This window comes from Vidua macroura, chromosome 1, assembly GCF_024509145.1.
Source record: "Vidua macroura isolate BioBank_ID:100142 chromosome 1, ASM2450914v1, whole genome shotgun sequence".
NCBI lineage: Eukaryota > Metazoa > Chordata > Aves > Passeriformes > Viduidae > Vidua > Vidua macroura.
Genome location: NC_071571.1, coordinates 73022526 through 73042446, shown reverse-complemented (window position 1 = coordinate 73042446; position 19921 = coordinate 73022526). Strand labels below are relative to the sequence as shown.

The following is a 19921-nucleotide window of genomic DNA, read 5'->3' as shown; positions in this document are numbered from 1 at the left end:
GACAAGATGACTGAACATAAAGTTGTATCTCCTCAGCCAAAAAAAGTTAGTTTATAGTTAACCTACTTAAATTAGTTGAATTTTTAAAATTGGTTAGTTAAAGCTGATGGTTTCACACAACAAAAAAGAGAAAAAAGGTCATCCCCACAGCACTTATAAAAAAGGATTAGAACAAAAAAAGCCCTAAAGAAAATAATGGGCAAGATTTGTACCAGACAGAATGTTGTTCACTAAACAAGAGCTTAAAACTCCTGATTTTTAAGGATTAAGTTAAGTTTACTTTCTAGCGGGTTGGTTTTTGTTTTTTGGGAGATGGCACAAAACCAGCTTGAGAAGTATTTGTTTTCTCATAAGTTGTTTGTTGGTTTTCCCCACTCATAATATTAAATTGAGGAACTTCTCCCATCCCTGTACCCCTTAATAAAGCAGCCTTGATACATCACTCCTCTGAGAACCAGGTCAGCAAACTATAATTAACAGAATATTAAAAAATAATTGTACTCAATATACCAATAATATTCAATACAATTAAAAAAATACAGACACAATTTAGATACATTAACAGAGGCAATTAAATACTCATCAGTGCAAAAAGGACATCTTTCACTATGCATATAGCAGGGTCTGTGTTAAATGTGTGACCTCAGGACTAGTCAAAACCAGACTGCATTTCCATGACACTGCCTTGCAGTTTTCAGTCAGTTACACAGCTGTTCACAGACAGCAACCAGGACAAAAGAACTTCTCCAAGATCTAATCACAACTGCTCCCTCACTGACAGTTATGAGAGGGGTGTAGCTAGGTTATGATTTTTTATTTCATCGTGAACACCAGCCTCCTCTCCGGTGCCCTTTCTGAAGGTTAAATGAACAAACAGCAACATACAGAAACATCACATAAAAACTGTACACCTGCAGATAGGATGCAAGCAAACTAGATGCTATTCTTCCAGAGCTTTATTCCTGTGCTCTTTAAAAGTGCTTTGATAGACTATCCAATAATCACAACCTTGCCTTTAAAGTCATGCCAAAATCAAAGAAATTCTAACAGAACAGAGGCCTGTTATTTTTGTTTCCTACTCCAAATCTCATCAATCAAGGCTCTGCAGACATAGAACACAACATGAAATAGCATGCAGGTGCAGTATGGAAATATATTAATATATACATATATCTATGTAGTAGTGAGAAAACCATCAATATTTTAGGAAGAGTGAAGTATGAAAGATGACTAAAATTTGTGAACTTCTAAATTTATTCCAATACAAAGTTTCATTGAACTTTGAAACACCACGAATAAGCAAAATAATTTTAAATAATGCTGAAATACTGTTAGTTGTTTAAGTGGGATTTAGATCCTATTATAAGTTTTTTCCCTTCTCCATATTGCAGATATAAATACCTCACACTGAAAAAAAATAAAACACAACACGCAAAACCCAGATTTGATCACAAGAGGAATTATTGTTTCTGAAGAGATGCTGTGCAACAAAACAAAATTCAGTGTTTTTACTTTGTTGTCTCAAGTGGATACAACTGAATTGAAGAGCTGTCATTTTTGAAAGCAGTTTCATATTGTCTCTCCAACAGAACTGTTTTATCTTCTAATGTCATAAAATGCATAGGTAATAGTTTCATACTCTGTTTTGCACTTACATTCATAATCAGTCCAGTATGCTGCAATGTACAGGGAAAATCCACAAACTAAGAAGAATGTCATTGCAATCTCGAGAGAAAAAACACGTTCGAATGATGCCATTATAACATGACATTTCAAAGCGCTACAGATTTCTTTTATGCTTACATATTTTGATGTCCACACATCTCTAAAAACGCTGCCTTGTACAATGCAAAGTTTGCCAGTAAAAAATCACACAAGATCTCAGAATTAATGCTAAGGCTCACAATCACACTGCTTTGTACATACAGACATTTAGAGCTCCATGACACAAGGAAGGAACACATATGCATTCCTCCATGCTAAACAAAAAAGCATGCTTTCAGCTAGCTGAAATCAGCATATCTTCAGCAAAATAACCGAAGTTACATCAGTGCACAGCATTCAGATGCTGACAACTTGTGGACAGGCATATACCTTGTATCACAGAAACCACAGGCAAGTTAAGGCTGTTCAGGTTTTCTAACAATTTCTATTACAGGATTCTGGTTTAGCAATCATTTAAAGCAGCTGAGGTAGAATTTTCCACAGTGAGAGTTCACGTGTATTTTCGTATTTCAGGTTTCCAGAAACAGCCTAATTTTCTTGTTGTTTCAAAAGCTTTACTTCACTCAGAATGAAATCAAGGGGAAAATTATTTGACCCAAGTTATTATTAGCTTATTAAGTAGTTTACTAATGTTATGCTGCCATACTTAAAAATATTAACTGATAAAATGTATTTAGCATGTCACCCTGGCTGCAGTTTGGGACAGGTTTTTCCACTGGAAAACTAGATTCCTTCTTAGGTATGGTACCAAGTTACATTTTTTTCTTCAGAAACTAAGAATTTGAGCTATAAGCAAAAGAGGAAAATGAAGTCAGAAAAAGGAAGGTATTACTACTGAGAAAGCTGCATGTCAGTCTCAAATATTAGGTCCAAAATATGCCTCTAAGATATCCCTTTGTGATACTGACCAAATTATAGAAATACATTCCTGCAGTTTTTAGTGGGCATTCATCTATTCTTGTGACCCACATTTCTTAAAAGGGAAAGTCAGAATAATGGCCTTATTCACATACACACCGGAGTTGAAAGGAGCTGTGTTCAGAGAACACGTGCTTTAAAATACCAATTGTTCCAAAAATAATAAGGCCACAGGGGTTTCAAACTAGGCACTGAAAATTATTACATGCATTAATTAATGTACACAAAATTCCTGAGTGTGAGTAAGAGCAAAACAGAAACAATGTGGAAAAAACTATATAGGCAGAAAACAGCTTTTCCATATTCAAGCCAGTGTTAGGACAGCACACATTAAATACAGCTGTCAACAGGGGGTCAAATGAGGAAGAGGAAAGTAAATAGCAAATAGTTGTTTTTTCTCTGGTGCCATGTCTGGGAAAAGAGAATGAGATCATGCACATAAAGACTGTCCAAGAAAATAGGAAAGTTTTACATACATAAAATATAGCTCTTCCTTTTAACATGCACATTGAAACAGAGTCTATCTGAAAATACACCCTTTAGTACAGCAGCAGAGGGTACAATTCAGGGTTGGAACCAGTCAATAAACTGTTCCTATTGTAATCTGCAACTTCCATTGGTCACCTTTTCCTGTTCTAATTTAGCCTGTAACAAACTCTCTGAAAGAAGACATGTACGTGTCACTGGATTGTTCAAAAAACAAAAAAAATATTTATTTGTTCTACCATGCCAGGGCTGGTAACAATCATCCCTTTGCATTCTTCTGCATATTTCTGCCATTCCAGTTCTTCCCACTGAAGCATGTTGGCAATCTCCTCTTCAGGCACCAGAGCTTTACTGCATCGTAACAAGTAGAGAAGAATCTGATGCATTGAGAGTACTTCTTTTCCTCCATCTTAAAACCATAAATAAAAAAATCATATTTCAGAGATTCATTCCTAAAGCATGAGCATAAGAGAAAATATGCAGGACACAAAGCATTTGTATGAGCAAAATAAAATGCAAAATGCTTATATGATTTGACAAATATGAAGGCAAATGTTTTACTGATGAATACTGCTCAGGCATAAACACTTTCCTAACTAAAGCAGTAATAGTAATGATGGCAAGAGTAACAGTTCCATCTACTGTAAGCTTGAAGTTTCTAACTTGCCTGAATAAACTTTAAAATTAGTAAGCAAAACAATCAGTTATGTTGTCTAGTTAAATGTTCCTTTTCACAATTTTATCATTATTTTCACAACAGCAGTTAAAAAGCCTTTAGGTGTTATGCAGCTTTTTTTAAGTACATTCAAAATTTTACAGGCTACTTCTGAATGAATGTAGTAAGCTATCCCTGCACTTAACACTCATCTGTAATGCTTGCATGCCATAACTGCAGTAATGAAGACTGAAGAGCCTCATGCTGTCTTCTGGCACTAAATGAATCAAGGGCATGTGAAAATTACTAAACACTTCTGAGACCCCAGGAAAAATTCACAGCAAAGGCTGCTTGTAACAAAAGAAAACACTATAATCTGACTGGATTTAGGCAGCCAGGTGCAGATGTGAATATGCAAACAGGGAAAGTAAGTGATGGTCCTGACAGATCTCCACTCAGTGATCACTCAGATCGCTGACTATTCAAATCCAGTAAGTCTGCTCATGTCAGTAAAAAGTCACTGCATGTTCCCACAATGCTTTAATTTTGACATAAATCTCTCTAATTCCCTCCTTTAACAATAGTGCTAATTTGCAAATATGGAGGCATCTTCAAGTTTCAGTTCCACAGAACACAAACACTGATTTCTCTCCCTCAGGGAGCAGGAACAATCTCCTGAGTATGTTCTCTCTATCAACACACCCACAAAAGAGAAATGGTGACAACCAGAAGTAAAACCTTAGAGCAATATGGGGGATGACACCACAGCACAAGGAGTGTGATCCCAGACACGATGGAAAAGACTTGCAGAGCTGCTGCACAACAGCACCACTGTGTAAAATGATGTCCTCTACAAGGTATGTGAGGAACCAAGCCCTTCTCTTACTTCTGCTGGGATTACAGCACTACTGCACAGAAATTATGACAGGCAATGGTGTAACTTGGCCTCTCAGAACAGCTAACTCACTCAAACTCCAAGAAGGAATCTTAAGTGGGGAAAATACACCCCAAACCTCACTGGAAATAGGAAATATTTCTAAATAGCTACAGGGACAGATTTTTAAGTGTGCAAAGTCTTCCTGTCAACAACTGGATTATACTCTTATGCAAGAGGTAGCCCCCACCCACAAAACACTAAAATATAAGTGTATCCTTACTCACGGAAGGTTATGTACAGGTTGCTAGAGATGGCTGTGCTAAGTGAAAGTCAGAGACCCTTTCTAAATCAGAATATGCAGTACTTGGGACTTCAAATGTGCTTTTTTTAGGCTTTTACTCTCTGAATATATTTATCATCATAAAAACCTATGAAAATGAATAAAATACAGTTCTGCATGCTCTCAGTAAACCGGATATGACTAGGTCAGAGCTACTCCAAGGCCTGTCTCTAAGTAAATCCACATAGAAAACCTGACATCCCAAACCTCATTACTTTTAGACAATGTTAGGAAATAAAGAAAGAAAAAGTAGAAGGGATGGGAAATCAGCAATTCATTCCTATCTTTAAAGAGAGAGCTGACAGATGTGTGAAGATCTGATGCACCAACATCTTCTTTGATTAGACTTAAGAAGTGTTCTGCAAACATACCTGAAGGAAATAATTTCCACTCTCTGAAAATTAAAAATCTTCAAGGATACTTCAAGAAATAATCAATAAAAAATGAAAGTTTGATTTAAAAAAAAAACTATCAAAAAGATGCTAAAAGGCAACTACATATGCAGAAATATCAGGAAAAAGACATTTTTAAAAAAGAGTTAGAAGGCTGGGGACCTTAAAGAAGCAGCAGCACACAGGGATACATATTATACAGACTTATCTCTCCCTATCAGTAAACAACCCAATAGCACAGAAAGAGCTGACTTCTAATCTAAAATTAAAAAAAAATAAATCAGAATATAAAAACCCTGAACAGGAAAGTACCCTCAAGCTAGACAAACTAGGCAGGACAAACTTGTTCTCATTTTGTGATGAGGTCAAGTTAATCAGCCACATGTAGCTTGATGGCTTATTTTGCAAATTGCTTCAGCAAAACCAAATCAATGTTTGCTAGCAAGCCTCAGAGCTCTGCTTCTGATTGAGTACTGTGTATCCAGGAAGGAACAACAATTAGAAATACAGTCATCTCGGCATCAGTACTCTCCACAGTAACAAGCCAAAACTCATTTTGCACCAGCTATAATTAATATCCCAATAAAATTTCCAAGCCCAGACCAGAAAGCACCTCCAGGTCACAGCCCTCTCGATGAAGGTTGTTCCATGTTTCATCTGCACCCTAAATCCCACAGCTGAAATACATCCTTCTGTCCACACAACCCTCCTGGAGCAATCACTGGCAGGATCTCAGCAGGACACATTTTCAATGGAGCCATGACATTTACATCAACTGAAAGTCTGTCCTGGTGTCTTAGGATGCGTTAAATGCCTACGTAAGCTGTTCGCTCAAAATGAGCACAATGCTCCACATGGAATCTTGTCCTTGGCTAGCAGGCCAGGGTTGAACTGCATTGGAATGATGGCTTTTATCTTTCAATATTTGCTACAAGGTCTAAGCTTGCATTAGGATAAAGAAACTAACATGTGCTCAGGGGTGCCAGTGCTGCTGACCCTTGCACATCAGCAATTGTGATCTAACCACATGGTACCCTGAAGAGCAGGGAGCACATGAAATGTGCGAGATTAGATAACAGCACTCCTCAAATGCCACACCTCCATCATAGAGCACACCAAGGAGGATCCAGCACTGCCTAAAATGACTACAGACACAAAAGCTAGAAGCAAGACCTCGCCTGCCCATCTGAATTCCAGTTCTGAGTAAACCATCCACACTGACAGCAAGCACTAAAGACTTCAGACAGAAGCACCTGATCTCTGCACTGACTGAGCTATTTGACTTGCAGTAAAGGTTTTTTTGTAGAGGTTTTTATTCTGGGGGATAGGGTTGTTTTCTGTTTTTTTTTTTTTTTTTTTTAAGATTTTTAGATCTAATTTGTATAAAGCTATATAATACAAATATTACCTGGAAGAAATCTCACAAACCGCGGCATGAAGTGGTATCTGGGACAGGAAATAGAATCATTTTCAAGTGAAGGACCTTAAATACAAAAAAATACAGAAAATTTATGAACAGCAACATATTTTCAAAAGGAGAAGAGAGGCAACTTTGCTGCAGATAAAATCAATGAATGTGATTACATTTCATAGCGCTTAAGTTTCAATCCAAAAAGAACAAGACCAACAAAAAACCAAAAAAAGAACAGAGAAACAACTTGTAGTGAAAGCTTTCACACAGACAATTTAAAAGAAATCTAAAATAATTTAAAAATATTAAGAACCTAACAAAACCCCCGTACTTTTAAATGAAACAGTAATAGAAAAAGATTAGTTTATATAATCAATTAATTATTACACTTAAGCCTTACAGATACAAGCACAAGCTTATCTCCTCCCAGTTAGTGGGATGGTTTTGTTCAGCATAACAAAGAGAACATGGAAATTTCCACAGTACTGTAGTACTGTTTTGTGGGTTTTTTTTTTTTCCTATTCATAATATAAAGCATTGCAAGAAAATAAAAACTAAACCAGTAAGTACCTGGTGTTAAAAAAAGAAAGAACAATCAGAAGCAGTGACAGGACAGACAACACTGATATTAGAATATATTTAGTATCAAATCAAAGGGTACACAAAATGTATTAAACCTGTGTGCTCCTCTGTTTAACTGCATAAAGCACAGAGTGCAACTCCACAAAGACACCCTACAGATACTGAAGTGCAATTCCTCTGATACTCTCATTTCTCTTCTAGACTATGGGAAGCATTCTCCTTTGTTGCAGTCTTCACAGAAACAAGCATTTTCATCTTGTCAAAAGACAAAAACATTCAGCTATAATGATAACATTAAGTCTCCACAACTGTCTCTATGACACTGCTTTCTGAGTTGACTGCAGAGAAATACTGTATGAGCAACTTGTTGTTAGCTTGTAAAACAAGAGAATACTGTACCTGACACATTGACTTTCAAAATACCATGCACATGATTCTCTGTGATATTAAACACACAGTAATATTTATTGTTTGATTTAATATAAAAGTTCTGGATTAAGGCAGAAATTCAGTTTATTTGTGAGAATACAGTGCCAAGTTTGCACATTTTAATTGCTAGAGCACACACTATTGAACTCTAATTTCATCTTACTGAAGAATATATGAAGTTTGTCCCTCTCATGGAAAACAGCAGTTACATTGCTATTTTGAAGACCGTCTCAAAGAGAACACTACCTTTAAGATTCCAGTCATACAACTCCAAAATATCTTTGAATAGATATGAAGAGAACAGTTCAAGGCCTCTCACACAAAAATTCTGGGGAAACAAAAAAATAGACCAAAACTATAAATATATAATACTGCAATACAAATAATGCCATTCATATATAGTTAAATAAAACACAATTTAAAAAACTGTGTCTTCATATCTGCCAACCACTAGATACTGGTTTCTGGAAACAGTATTGATATATTTGTGATCATCTACTCTAACATAGCATAGTGGTCTCTTCAGAAAGAATTGTCAAGAAAGAATGGTATTGAACCCTCTTCACTCCATGTCCAAATCAACAGTTTAGGCAAAAATTATAAACCTGCAATAATCTGCCAAGCACTAAAACCCCTTCCACCTCAGCAAGCTAAGCAGATGACGCATTTCTGAGAAATATCTTTTTCATAGCTCACTTTTCCCCACTTGCTCATAATAAATGTTTATAAATCACGATCTGTGGTATCACGATCACTTCAATAGCAAATATGAGTACAACACAAATTGAGGATTATTACCTAAATAGCCAACAAAAGAAAAAGAAAAAAGATGAAATGGAAAAAAACAAAGCAAACACATTCTTTTCATCAAGTGAGGAAGTGGGTCCTTCAGTGAACAAACATATAAACTTTCCTGAACAAACTCAGGCCAGATTAATATAAACTGTCCATGTATGATATGAGCCATAAATTCCAAACTCAACACCAAAATCTCTTTCAAAAATCATTAGAAAAGATGGTCTACAAATAAAGCTGTTGCCATTTATCCAGAAGCCCTCCCAAATGCTGACTTCCCTATTTTGCTTGGTGGCCATTTGTTGTTTCAGTTCAAGATGTACAGACAATATAGTACATTCACTAACAAGAAATTAATTGTTTCGATCACATTATTCTTTCTGAGGCATTTCAGGGCTGTTGCATAAATGTAGATGCTGCTGAGCAACAAAAAAGGAGATAACTAGAAAGAAAAATGTAAATATATATGACTAAATGAAATACTGATCCAATCTTCGTAGTTAATATGCAGGGTGCTTCTGTACCTATACACTGCAGCAATTTACTTCGCAAACTCGCTCCACCAGGCATTAATTACTAATAAAAAATCCCACCACAAACAGATTATGAACTCAATGTGCTTTGTTTGCATCCACAGGAAATTTGTTTTGGCAACAGCTTACATTAAATACTGATAAGCAATCTTCAGAGCTTCAAACTTCTGATTAAGTTTCAGCTCTGCCATTGACTTATGCAGTCCTGGCAAAGGAGTACTTCCACATGCCTTATTTTTGTCAGATATAAGAGAAGGGTAACGCTTACTTCAATTTACAGATATTGCATATAACTTAAAATGAAAGGAACTTATGATATAAGCACTTCTTATTGTTTGATTTTAATATATGATAGCCTAGGTAGATGGATTTATGCCAGTACCTATAAGTTCAAGTTCTATTTCAGCCACTTGTTCAGAACAAAGCCAGTCTCTTAAGACCTCACAAGGTGACACACTAAAGAGTTTAATCCATTAAACATACCAACAACTCATAACCCAATCTGACTTTTAGATTAATTTTCCATCTTACCTCAGGCATCATCTCCTCAATGAAATGAATTGTATAGTCAATGTTAAACCTGATTACTTTGCATAGAGGAATCTGGAAGAAAAGAGAAATTTTTCAGCATTAAAAACTATACAGCATCAAATGTATAGTTAATGCAATTTTGTATGCTGAAAAGGGCCATAACTAAAACAGCTGGGATCATGCAAAGACAAGAACACAAGCACGTGTAAAGGGAGTACCAGCTCCAGCCTTCACCTCACTAATAAAACACAGTGCTGACAGGAGGGATGGTGAAGGAAGGTTAAATAATGCCATCTACTGGAGATAAAATTTTCTTTAGGAGAAAAAATACACCTGTAAACCTTAATAAACCTCTATCTTCTCTCACTTGGATATCTGCAAGTGAATTTGTTTATGACACAGCATATCAGATTGACAGAGTGATCTGAAAGCATGGTGTTTTCAGCATACTGCCAATTGTGTCAGCTGTATTGTCTTAAAATGCAGCTTTAAGTCAAATTTTATAGCTTAGGGATAAATTGCAGTTTTGTACTAATTTCATGCCATAAATATTCTCAATTTCATCTGATTAGCTAGCAAGACAAACATTTAATTCCTTTTTTCACCTTTTTACAATCTATAATTTGCAGAAGGTGTTTCATTTTTAATGGGATTTTCTGAGAAAAAATCTAAATTCATGAAAGACTACAAAAATGCCTAATTTTCCCTTACACATCTACAGCTCTTACCAAATTTTACTACTCACTGGCCTCAAAGGTATGAAAGTATGTTAGAACAATTCCATGATCTGTGAAAGTGAAGCAACCCAAGGTTATTTTACATTTATAAGCACACAAATAAATATCTGAACAGTGCTGGGGTTGCAATGAAATCAATGTACATAGCTTAAGTGCAGTATTCTGATTGCATCTTCTTACAGCCCACTGTCAAACATTTGACTATTTTGACTACAAAAATCTATTGATATCTGCATGATAAATTACAAAGCGGCACCAAACAAAACTGCATTTCTTACAATTTGATACAGTATTAAATGTGAATACAAAACCCTCCCAAAACCTTGGAAGCTAAATATACCATTCAGAATCTGAGCAGATGAAAACCTGTCACACTTAAATCAGTGAGGCTTTTAAAAAAAGCACAAGAATTATTTACTTACTTCCTAACACGTAATTTAAACTAGAAGTTGAATACTTTAGAGAAGTGACCACAACTAAGATCTCCTTGAACTGGAGTTCCATGTACACAAGCAAATACACATTACAGGAGCACATGGTTGGTACTGTAAAACTGGTTTGGTATTTATAGTATGAAAACAATTTTTTCTGTAACTCTACTAACCATTTTCCTTAATACTTGAGCTGCCCAGTTATTACTCAGTAATAACAGTAGTAACTCAATAATAACCCTAACTGTGCAAACTTAAGACTTCATACTACAGAAATTTGATTAATGAAAAGATGTCGGTGTTCAGATCTTTATTTTTACTACCTTTTGCTACCTCCATTTTACCAAGTATGTTCCAAAGTGTCCCTCTAAGAGCAGGTTTTATGTTGTATGCCAAAACCATCTCATGACATCAAGAGATTCCTTCCAAAGGGCTTTATATCTGTTATTAACAGGAACTGGCACCACAGTGTGGCTTTGTATTCAACTCTGTCAAAAAGAATCATTTGTAGCTGATCACTTCCCCTATCTGGAAGTGCATGTAAACATGCATTTTACAGTAAGCTTAACAGCTTTGCCAACTACTCATATCAAAGAGTTTTCCTTGTTGTCTGTATATTGAAAATTTCCATAACTCTCTGCCCTCCTGTCATACAGTAGACACAAAAATTGTAAAGATAAGGGTGTCTCTTTATTATTTAATGTGAATAAAACAAAACTGCTCCTTTTTGCTCATTTGCAAAGTGAAAACGTAAAGCCTTGAGATAAATTTGCCTTGAACCCCAAGGCTGAGTTAATGCTACTGGGCAGCAGTGCTTCCCATTGCCACGCCAGAGGCTGAACTCCACTCCCTCACTGACTTCTCAACACAACTCCCTTCCCCTGACCAACAGAAGTGAAGTGTTATCATATCCATTATGTAAGCAAACTGTCAGGGCCAAAGTAATTTCTTCTCAGTGCCTCTCAGTTCCAGTATCCTTACATTCAAGTCCTGTGTTTGTAACCATTCTTACACTGACTTGTGGCATTGGTGATGTAGCTAGTAGTAGGTATAAAAACCATAGAAATTAATACACACTGAATTTTTTGAGAAAACCTAGAAATAACCAACATAATAAAAAAAATCTTCAAGTGTACAGAAATTAATAATCTGCATATTTTCCATTTTATGTTTGGCTAACTCAGCTTATATTGGAAAAGTGAGGCAGTCAGGTACCAATCATGTCCTTTTCTTGTTACATTTCCTTTCAAAACATAAAATTAAACACCTGCACATATCTACAGCTTTTACTAAAAATTGTAACTTGCTAGATCCTGAAGAAGCTGAAGAGCTGTTACAAAGTATTGGATACATTGAGGTAAGTTTTAAGAAGAGAGAAAACCCTTTAGAGTGGATCTCTGAAAAATTTCATTTGTCATTTAAAAGGAAAACTTTTTTTGGTTGGTATTGCTATTTTTTAAAATTTTGCCAAGTTAATAAACCCACTCAGCCAATTTAAATCAAATTAGCAGTCTCAAAAAGTTGTTCCATGGTTGAATTCACTTCAAAACTGTGAAACACATAAAAATGTTACTTCGATGCACATCACAGCTTCAGTCACAGTTCAAAGACGCTGCCTACCACAATCAGTCAAGACAAAACCCAAGATTCATTACCACAAATATCTTTCCCCTGTGCCCAGTGCTGGTAAGATGTTTGTAGCATACATGTATTGTTGTTTTAGAGATGTTTTGCTTCAGGGCAGAATGAAAACCTTCTAAAGAAATCCCCTGTATGAAACCTAAAGTATGTAGCAATGACCATACTTACGTTTGTCAGTGGGGCATGTGCAAACATGGAGAACCCTTCAAAGATATATTCATGGTCATCATACTCAATAACAGTAGGTCTGTCTGTCTTAAAAAAGCAAACAAAACCACCAGGGAGTAAGCAAGAAGCAGTATGACTTCTGTCACCAAAAACAAAATCAGTGTCCTAGTTCCAATTATTTATAAAGTACTTACTAAGAAATTTGTGGGAGGTGACACAGTAATTCGGTAGTGGTATAGTCTTCCAGCATTGTTGGTCATGGGACGACATGGTTTAATGGGCTTAAAGAAAGAGATAAGCAGAATTATGTGTAGAGTCAAGGCAAATTTAGATTAAAAGAGAGAATAAAGCATTTCTAATAGCCATGAAATATGCATTAGGAAAAATTAAATAAAAGCAGGTAGTCATAATTAAGCATTCTGGGAAGGAGGAAAGTGTGGCCTTATCTCCATTTTCACTTTAAGAAATATTTTTAAAGCTATTCAATACAAAAAAAGGTGGTTTTTTTTTTTTTTCATTTTTCATTTAACTCTCCATCTCTCTTACACACAACAGTTAGCTGTTTACATTCCAGACTGATTTCCTCTCCTATATAAATCTGTTTCAGGGAACACTTTTTAAAAGCTTACAAAGAGGAGACTGGACATCACATGAGAAGATCTTAAGGTACATCATCAGGTCAGACAAGTATCAGCTCATTTGCTTGGGGAAAATCTGAGGCCTGAAGAGAAGGGATTAGTCTATCACTACAGAGGTGGCTCTGGTAACACCATTCTATCTCCCAGGTTGTAATGCTTGAGTTTGAGATCCAAAGGCAGCCAGACACCTGCAATTTCATGTGTCCTTCCAGCTTGTATGAAGCAGTCCTGTGTAAAGACCTAAACCTTCCAACAGTCAGACAAAACCAGTTTTTCATATGCCCTACATACAACTTGCTGCAGTTCAGAGGCTGCCACCAGCTTGTTTGGAATACACTGGGAAAAAGAATAAAACCACTGCAGTGAGCAGGGTACTACTCTGAACTGCAGAACAAAAGCTGGCCTGTGGCAATGGCAAGAGCTACACCACTACGCTGCTCTGGCAGTAAGGAAGGTGATTTCATTGGCTCTTCCACCCCAAAATAAGCTTCTCACAGCTGCAACAAGGCAGCTGCAAACAAGCTAGCTCAAAACTAGACAGTTTCACCTACAGGACACTGTGAAAAGTATTATATCCAAGGACGTTTTGTGAAACCTAGGATTCCCAGATGGCACTGTTCCAGGGAGCAGCTGCCTTCATGCAGCAAGTTTTATATATAGTAGTTTTCTCCTCCTAAATTTTCTTCTTTCTGCAAGAAGAACCCTAGATGCAACATGGGGAGGAATAGATCCTGAACCGGAGAAATTTATAGTAAGCTTCAGACCAAAGCAAAGTTTCTGAACTCAAGTAAGTCACAGAAATGTTCGTCACTCCTTAACTTCACAGAAATAAATAATTGTTTCAGTAAATATATGTAATAAGGCCTACTGAAAAATAAAATTTTTCAAGAAAAAGTACGAAGATAACTGGTAAAGCCTACATGCTAAGGCAAGAATGCCTCCTGACAAGCCTTCTGCTTCTTTCAGCAGCAGAATTACTATTTACTTTTCTTTTAAAGCAATCACTTCACTAAGTGATTGCTTCACAACGCATTCAAGATAGCAGATCTTTGATCATAAGTTCTTTTCTATTAACACAATCATGTTTCTGAAACTTAAAAAAAAACCCCAAACAAACCTAAAACTAAACAAACACAGGCAAACGTTTTCTATAGTTTTCAGGTGGATTTAATTACCAGTATTGCATTTTAAGTATGAGGTTAGGTAACTAAGTGATTTAAAGTTGCACAAGAGGTTTTTTTCACTCAGCCCATAAATCATGGGAAAACCCCCTCAAATCAACCCAAGTAGGAGTCTACAGCTGCAAGTTTATATTCATAATTGCAATCCTTAGAATTACTAATACCTCTTCACCAGGATAAATGCCATGTCTTATTCCTGTTCGCCGGGCTTTAGCACTGCATTTGCACAAAGGTCCATCATTCATCTGTCAAAAACAAAATAGGATTCTGGTTTTATTGAAAAGTGGTTTTGGAAAACTATGTTGGTTTTAATGCCCTGAGTGCTGATGCTTCTAAAAGCCTGTCATCCTTAGATTAAGTGGATGTTCTTAAGCCAGTAAAACCAAAAACACTGTAGACTAATGTAAGAAAACTGCACAGCAGCATTAGAACTTCATCACTGTTTCAGAAGCACAAGACGGAAAAACATTCTCAGCAGAGTTCTACCACCCTGCTATAATATACCTCTTTTCCACTGCTTATACACACAAACAGCATGCTGACTGCCTAAAACAAAATTCAGGTCCTAAAAATGCATATGTCAACATTTACATGCTGAATTCTCCATATTCAAACAGTTCCACTGAGTTCTCTGACTGAAAACCCATCCTCAAATAAGCCCTCTGCCATGGAACAAGGCTATCGTCTAAAATGCAGGCCATTCAAAGATTTTACTTGGCACTTTAAAGAACTGATGGAAACTTCAAATCCATCCTGTGAATAGATCAGTAAAAAGATAAAAGAGGCAAAAATACCCACTTGAGTATTCTCTATGGGTGCATCAAATGCCTATACCAAAAATGGCCAATGCAATCTATCATAAAGCTGGTGTCTTTCTTTCCACTTTTTCAACCAAGATCAATGCAGACTATCACCTACTGCAACAGCCTTAAGCTTTCTGGTCTTACATTATGCTCATTGCAGAAATCCAACACAAGAAGCCCAGAAACAAACCACCAGAAAAATAAAGTTCCCAACCCCAGTTTTTAAACAAAATTTGAATCCAAGAAGTTAAACTTCTTTTAGCCTTTGGAAAAAAACAAAAACAACCAAACAAACAATAAACTCGCAATGCAATAGAAAAACCAGCAGAACTTTCTATGCTATTACAAGCAGTCTGAAAACATAAACAGCATCCACGGTGGGGCTAAATGGCATCATCACATGTTAGCTATAATGTGAAGACACCATGGGAAGCAAGAATCACTAAACCACTGTTACTGTTAGCTTTAGGCAGCTGGGATAGGGATACAACCTTTAAGTTTTGGTGTTAACCTCAGTTTCTTCAGACTGGCACAATGTGTATGTGCAAAGGAACACAAGAAGCAAGACGCTTCCCTACTCCTTTAGAAACTCAGTCACACAATCTTAACAATGGAGTGATGTGACAGCTTGTGTTCACACAGTTTTCCCCATACTCTGAGACCCTCAAGGAAAGAACAGGTTCAAAGAAATAGAATCATGCTCATAGACAGAAGCACACTTTCTCATTGGCTTGTACAGCAACAAGACAGAAGAGAGTTTAAGAAGCAGTCAACAGCTAATTCCTCATCAGTGCTCCAAAACTAAGCATCTACTGAGGTTACTTAAATAATCATCACATATTTCTGAACATCTCATCCTTAATTCTTAGCACTGTTCAGCACGAATATGGCCTCTGTTATTTTAAATGCACAGGCCAAAACTGAGAGATATGTGAAGCCCAAGACCTGAGAAGCAATCAGATACATATCTATCTTGTCCATAACAACAATGTTCATAGAAAAAAATGCAGAGATTGGAGAGAGCAATCATGAATTGATGGTAAAATGATGGTGAGAGATCACAAATTTACATAGGCAATGCCTTCTCTGACCAACAGAGCAGCACAAGCAAGCAGATCACATTAGTAAGGCAAAAGCCACTGTGGGGGCATTGAATTTAACAATTTATTTTCTGGTACCAGTCAGTACTGCTGGGGATTATCCAAATTAACAAACAAGCTTCTCAGATTGAAGGGTTGAGAAGATCTATCCCACAAATCTAGTTCCATGTCAGATGGTGTACCTGTACATGTCAAGAGTGTATGGCAATCATTCCTGTTTTATTTATTGACAGAAAGCACTTTGACACATCAGATAAATACCTACGAAAACTTCAAATGTTTTCAAATAAAATCTACACAGAAGTAGTACTGATGGGCTCAACATGATTGATTTTAGCCTTTTCAAGAAAGATGAAGAGTCAGTCTCAAGAAAGTTTTTGGTACAGAACATTTTTCAGCAGGAAACTCATATACCAAACATTCCTCGATCTATTCCTTCTACAGTTATTTCACTTTTTTTTCTGTTAATATTCTTCATAGAACATTACTTTGAAGTGTGCCCAAGAGCTACACAATTTTTCCTGTTAAATATCTAAACAGTTTGCTAATTTTGTTTTCCATACAAATAAAAACAGCTAGCTATGCTCAATCATTTTTTTAACTAGAAGCATAAATATGAATCTGTAATAGAATATTCAACAGACTTTTGAATTACCACAGTGGCAATATGCATTCCAGTACCTCTTCACATTATGATTTGTTGCATGCTAAATTCATACATCACACAAAGTGACAGAAAAATAAATTTACTGAGGTGCCACATGAAATGAGAGAATAGATTGTGAAATAATTAAGTAAGAAAGATTAAGATAGTGGATTTGCAAACAAAAACGAGTCTTCTGTACAATGTGGACATTCAAAACAGCACTTCATGAGCTCAGCAATTACATTTAATGAGAACTACAATCTCCATGCAATTACAAAACAACCATTAGACAACAAATTAGAAGCATTAACTGCATATTTAAAACATTATTTATCATTATGAGCTGAGAGCTTAAGGTGAAAAATTTTTAAAGGATGTAAACATATTGCCTTTTCTCCAGTTGTGTGCTTTTATCTCAAGACTAAAAGGACAGCATTAGCACATTGTTAGCATTCAGTTTTTATTAACACTGTCAGACATTATTCCAACTGAATAATCCCCAGGATTAATTAGCTGGAACCACACTCTTGAAATCAAAAGTGAAGTGCTTTGAAGAAGATGAGAGAGAAAAGGAAATACAGGGGTAAAGAAAGCATTTTGAAATGGAAGTCACTCTGCATGTTTGACAACAAGGCAAAATTTTCAATTTATTTAGAGAATGACCTTTGGATACCCAAGTACATTTCCCTCACACCCTACCTGTCCTGGATCATTGTACCACAATTCCTCATGGAGACGATCAGGGTGTGCTTTTTTACGTTTAATTTCTGCAATGACGTCAATAACATCCGAATCTGAACTGCTGGAGCAGCTGCTGTCATCTTCCGAGTCACACTCTGACTCACTGGAGCTCTCTGATTCACACAGAAGAAATAAAGATGGCTGAAAAACACTTCCACATGCTCTCTTCCACAGTAATGCACTCTCTATCATGAATTAATGTCTGGAGTTAACATTAAAAAAAAAAAAAAAACCCCACACAAAAACCTTGATCTCAATATCTCTAATCTCCTGTGGTACTCTGGAGTGACTCCCTTTTTTATGCACGTATTCCAGTCACTCATTTCCACAGATATCCTCAGCTCCAATTTAAATAAGTGCCTTCATAGCCAAGACACCTGACAGTATGAAAGTAAAGCTTATTTTATTCTTGGAATAAAATGCGATGTTTCTTCCATTTTTAAAGTTTTGACATAAGAGCAAATATATTCAAATACTGTGAAACTATGGTTTCAAAGTACACATTTTTACTGAATATAAGACTCTCTTTAGTTGAAAGAAAAGAAGAGAGAGAAAATGAGAGAATATCACTAGGAAAATGTTTCCCTTTTTTTTATCAAGATGTATTTTTACACAGTTCATAATTTGGCATAAGGTGTTATTAAAATAAATCCTTGGAACACATGGTTTATACAGTCATCTATGCTCAGCTGAAATCGTTTCCTCACAAAGTGTGCACGTGTATTCCTACAAATAATTTAAGTTTCAAAAGTTCTCTGATATACATGTGATTAATACTGAAGTCTATTTTCAGGTGCAAAATATGCATGGAACCTGTGAGAGTAAGCTGGAGTTTCAAAAGACTAACACAGAAATTTTTGATGTAATGTATTGAAATCATAGAATCATAGAATGATTTGGGTTGGGAGGAGCATTAAAGACTGTCTAACTCCAATCCCTTTGCCATGGAGAGGGATACCTCCCACTAGACCAGGCTGTTCAGTGCCCCATCCAGCCTGGCTTTGAACATTGCCAGGAATAGGACATCCATAAGTTCTCTGAGCAACCTGTTCCAGTGCCTCACCGCCCTCACAGAAAAGAATTTCTTCCATCATCAGCCTCTCATGATCTAAAAGTGCTCCTGGAGTGCACTGCTATTCCACTGCAACACAAGATTGCTGCTAACACAAGCCAGAACAGAGACAGCCTTTACTGAAGTACAAAATAAGACAAACTACTAGACACTACATGGCTGTAGGAGAAGCTGGCACAGATACTGATCAGCCCAGGGGAACAGTGAAGACATAGAGCCTTAGGGTTCCCCAAAAAGAGTGAGAAAAAGAAAATGGAGAAGTTGCCCTTGGCCCTATCATATTTTAGCCTGGAGCAGCAGGCTTTCTTCCTCAGAGATCTAAGGAATGAGAGTTTTACACAGGTATGTTAAGTGTAACTGTCATGTCCTTGATTCATCCACATGAAAAAACACCACCTAAAAAACCCTACAGTTAAATCTGCTAGAGATTCTTGAAAGATTTTAAATATATGCAAATACACTGTTGAAAAAAATGTGAAGAACTCCTTTGCAAAAGTGAGTTCACATTTTATTTCATCAGTATTTGGTTTTTTCCTTTCCTCTTCATTGCATCCTTTTATACCATCAGCGTGTAACCATGTAATTATGCCTGTATTTCAGCTTTGGAATTTTTGATATGCAACTTCTTCATGAATTTCTAAGATGAGATCTGAGAGTTTGAAGCAGTTTACCTGGCCAATATGAAGCAATAGTTAAAAAGCAAGCCCAATTTAGAGCATCTAAATTACTGTGATATGCCTACAAATTTCTTGAACTAAAGCAACTGACTAAAAAACACACTATGAAACACTGAAATCCTGGAAGTATGAAAAGAACAACAGTTTTCACAAAACAAACCAAGAAAAACAGCCTTCACTGACTTCTGAGTAGACAAATTCCTATAAAAACCTCTGCTCTGTTAATTCAACCAGTATTTTCCCAGTACTTGATGCTACTGGATATATTTGACTGTCAGAAGATCCATACGTGTGGAATAAGATAATGCAGATAATCTATGTTATGAAAACTGATACTTTTGCAGATGTCTGATCATACCAAGCAGAGCTGCACAAGAAAAATACAGTACCGAAGAAAAACTCAGATGTTTGT

At 36.3% G+C, this 19921-nt stretch overlaps 1 protein-coding gene across 1 annotated transcript in view; it reads right to left on the bottom strand.

The window, feature by feature from the left end:
* DROSHA (drosha ribonuclease III) overlaps positions 1-19921 on the bottom strand; it is a 73842-nt gene that overhangs the window by 44964 nt on the left and 8957 nt on the right. The window contains exons 6-13 of the mRNA XM_053985567.1: positions 17719-17873; positions 14635-14715; positions 12846-12932; positions 12652-12738; positions 9675-9746; positions 8062-8143; positions 6802-6876; positions 3369-3538 (exon numbers count right to left, since the gene is read on the bottom strand). Coding sequence (XP_053841542.1) covers positions 3369-3538; positions 6802-6876; positions 8062-8143; positions 9675-9746; positions 12652-12738; positions 12846-12932; positions 14635-14715; positions 17719-17873 — 809 coding nt within the window. The remainder of the gene's footprint in view (positions 1-3368; positions 3539-6801; positions 6877-8061; positions 8144-9674; positions 9747-12651; positions 12739-12845; positions 12933-14634; positions 14716-17718; positions 17874-19921) is intronic.